The sequence below is a fragment of the Postia placenta genome, assembly GCF_002117355.1.
Source record: "Postia placenta MAD-698-R-SB12 unplaced genomic scaffold POSPLAscaffold_7, whole genome shotgun sequence".
Taxonomy (NCBI): Eukaryota; Fungi; Basidiomycota; class Agaricomycetes; order Polyporales; family Adustoporiaceae; genus Rhodonia; species Rhodonia placenta.
In genome coordinates, this window is record NW_020169838.1 from 370,681 (window position 1) to 374,538 (window position 3,858).

Genomic DNA, 3,858 nt, shown 5'->3' on the forward strand with positions numbered 1-3,858 from the left:
TGCGGTCGTGGCATTCTCGAAGTATTCGAAGGCGATCGCCGGGTTTGACGACTAGCTTGTGTGCTCCGTGACTGTCCTTGCGCCAGAGGGTGTCGTTGTCGAGGAAGAATTGCATGCAGTATTTGATGAATCCTTCGTAAACGCTTTCGGAGATGCCGTCGGGCTTTGCTAACGTTCGATGAAATTCGAGCACGTCGTCGAGCTTCGCGTCGGCGAGTTGCGCTTGCTCCGATCGAGGCACTAGCTCGTAGCTATCCTCCTCCCTATTGAAATCTGAGCTGTCCTCGGCTCTGTCATTGGTGAAGATGGCTAGCAACTGTACGGACGGGAGGGGCTGAATCTGGTGAACGAAAGAATGCATCTGGTCGATCCAATCGTCGAACTCTTCGTCGACCTCGTCTTCGATGACATCACCGGGCTGAGCTGTGCGTCGAGAGAGGCCGTCGGGGCCGTGCATTGTACCGGGGACGTGGACTAGCGTGAAAATGGAATGTGAGAATCGAGACAATCCACCGGTTGATACTCGCGCTTGGGGCTATGTCCGGATTCTTCAGCATACCCTTGATGTATCGAGCATCGACTTCGATGATGAGGTTCCGAACGCCGATCAGGTAGAGTCGAAGGGATCGTAGCGTGCGGAATAGGCCGTAGATTTCGAGCTTCGGCTGTGAAAACCTTCGTTCGCGATCGTTGAGCGTGATCGAACCGAACCTACTGTAGTATCGGACTCGCGTGTTGGCTTCGTCGCACTGGCAGAGGTGATATCCAACGGCGATGAACGATGTGTCGACTGCGAGAATGACGGGAGAGGGGGAATCATAATTAATGGCTCGGAGTGCCGGGGATGAGAGTAGCGCATCCTTGAGGTCTTCCTGCGCCGCGATCTGCTCCGGACCGAACTCGAACTCGACGTCCTTCCTCGTGAGGCGTACGAGCGCGTCGGCGCGGTGAGCGAAATTACGGATGAAGATTCGAACGACGCCGATGGTCCCGAAGAACGCTCGAACGTCGGATAGAGTAGCGCATGGACCCCAGTTACGTATCGCAGCGACGCGAGAGTCGTCGGGGAGGCGTCCGTGAGGAGTGCAGCGATGTCCTACCACCATGATTTCTCGAGCGATGAGGATGCTCTTGACTCCTGAAAAGGTACCTCCGGCGTAGCGCATTCGAGTGACTATGCGGTTCATGTTCTCGAAATGCTCCCATACGAAGCGTCGAATGCCGGGGTTCGAGGGGAGCCGTTCGTCGTCGTAGTCGGATTCGGGACCTTTGACGGGAACATCGTCGACGTAGGGCACCGTAACGTGCGGGATTTCGGGCTGCAAGATGTAGGTGACATCGTCGTGGAAGATCGGGACCGAGTTTGTCCAACCCATCGGGAGTGTGACTAGGTGCATGGCTCCGTAGGGTGTCTGGAACGTTGTTAGGTCTCTCGAAGATTCGGCGATGAGTCGTTCGTCGTAGCCGACGTAGAGGTCGAGCATGCCGCCGCATGGTCGTCCTCCGAATTGTTCTGCGAGGTATTCGGGCGTCGGCGGTACACCGGAATGTTGGATCGTGACTGCATTGAGGGGCTCGAGGGAATGGACTAGTCGAAGGGATTTACCGTCCTTCTTGACGACACAGAACCACCGCGACCGATACGATGAGTTCGATGGTTCGTAGACTCCGGCGGTGATCTTTCGCTTGATCACCGCGCAGACTTCGTTGTAGATCCCGGGTGGAATGGGGATATTCTTCTGCACCCAGGGCGTGTGAGGAACGACGGGGAAATCGACGGGAGGGAAGTACTCGGGCTTGAAGCATCCGCGCTCGTTGTCGGTCCATGCGAAGGCTTCATTGTGCAGGCACATGAAGTGGTGGAGGACTCGACGTTCTTCGGGAAGTAGGAAGTCGCCGTCGTGAAGCTTCTCGGTTGCTTCGAAGCGTTCGAGGGTGTACCGACCGGTAGGTTTGAACGGCGGGGGGTCGGTCGAAAGCTTAGGCATTGTGGATAGAGGGTCGCCCTTGATGTCGCGAAGTATTCGAAATTGTTCGGGGACGGCACCAAGGACGGGTCGGGTTTTGAGAGCGACAGGCTTGTATTTCTTCTTTGTCGCGGCGAGGACCTTGTGCGTTGAAGGGGTAGAAGTCGATGTCGTCGAAGGAAAGGGAAGAATCGAGTTGGAAAGCTGCGAAATGGACTTCGTCGGAACGGGAGATGGCGGAGTCGAAGCGAACGGAGCTGAGAATAGAAGAGTCGAAGCCCACGTCGAAGCGTTCGACGGAGCGGCATTAGAAGCTGTATTGTCCGAGGCGTAAAGAGACTGCAAATATGAAGAAACGGAGGTGCATGCGGAGAGGTACAGTGACGAAACAGCGTTCGGAGTCGAAGAATCAATAGGAGAGACGAAGGAAATACTCGGTTTTACCCCATCGTAGTCGATGACTAGCGCGGCTTCTCCTTGATCATGGGGAATCAATTCCTCGAAGCGAGAAAATGCGATTTGCGACACCCGAGAGGATGCTGCCGGCTTCGCGATCTTCCTCGCGCGTACGTTGGAATCGTGACGGTTTCGCCGGTGTTTGGACAGAGGATCGTAATGGTCTGGTTCTCGTCGGCGAAGTTCTTGACGACGCTCTGCGTGAGCACGTCGAAGGGTCGGCCGAGGAGGATGTCATACGCTGCGTTTCGAATGACGTGAGCTTGAAGATACAAGACGATCTCACTGATGCGGAAGGGAACATTTCGAATGAGTCCCAATGATCGGTCCACCTCGCCGTTCGCCGATTGCATGTTCAGCTGGATTGTAGGATCGAAGAGGAGGTTGAGGCCCAGACAGACCTCTTCCGACATGGCGACGATCTGCGAACCGGGGTCGACGATGCATTCGATCTGCTCTTTGTTGTCGATCAACGCGATGATCGAACGAATCGCATTCGAATCGCGTGCGACGGTGAATTCTGCGGGGTGCTCGCCGTGAGGGATGTGCTTCAGATAGGTTTCATAGGGGTCGGGGACGATTGTAGCACCAGGTTCCAACGTTGCACCTGAACACGAGAGCTGGTTGACGGCCGTGACCTGGTCGGCGCCGATTTCTACGATGTGGGCCGACGCGACGGGTTCCGTCGAGACTCGCTTAGGGGTGACGGCGTCGCGGTACTTGTTTCGAACGTCGGGCGCGATCGACAGCAACTCTTCTGGGGTCAGCGTGACGAACTGCGACTTCATCGAACGCTGGAAGATTTCCTCGGCGAGCTTCGGCTGGATGACAGGGACGATGGTCTTGTATGCTGGTTCCTTGCCCTTGTCGTTCGAGGGCTTCGGCGGAGTTGCGAAGTTTCGAACGTTCGGTGGGGCGTAGGTTGTGTCGCGAGCGTTTGCGAAGGGGTGTACTGGTGGTGCTGGGGGAGCGGACGTAGTAATAGGTTGAGACGTGGATTGCGTAGGCTGCGAAGAAGACGGCGCGGGTGATGCTGCTGGTATCGTCGGAGGCGGGGCCGTGCTTGTCGAAGTGCTCGAGGGTGCCGCCACTCCTTTCGATGTACCAGATCCCGAGGCTTCCGCGCTTCTCGTGACGACTGGCGTCGTAGGCTTCTTCCGCTGTAGAATCTCGACGCCGTCGAAGACCTCCCTTCGCTTCCGAAGCTGAAGGAGTTCTCGCTCGAGCGCCTCGATCCTGCCGCTAGTGTTGAGCGTGAACGTTTGCACAGTCGAGCGATCGTCGATCTCGAAGAGCATCATCGGAGCAGCTGGTGCTGCGGGATTTCTTCTATGCCACTCGTAGATTCGATCTCGTATTGTGAGACCAGGGATAGTGCGGGGACAGAAACTTCCGTTTGGAAGAACGATCTTGCCTTCGGTGTTCCGTTTGCACT

The 3,858-nt window shown here is 56.4% G+C and overlaps 1 protein-coding gene across 1 annotated transcript; it reads right to left on the reverse strand.

The window, feature by feature from the left end:
- Positions 1-2,448: 2,448 nt before the first annotated feature.
- Positions 2,449-3,211, reverse strand: POSPLADRAFT_1143595 (hypothetical protein; the record flags this gene model as incomplete). The annotated part of the gene is made up of 2 exons (XM_024485582.1): positions 2,449-2,506; positions 2,538-3,211. 2 exons carry the CDS (start codon positions 3,209-3,211, stop codon positions 2,449-2,451), a joined length of 732 nt encoding a protein of 243 aa, XP_024338802.1.
- Between the last annotated feature and the right edge of the window lie 647 nt (positions 3,212-3,858).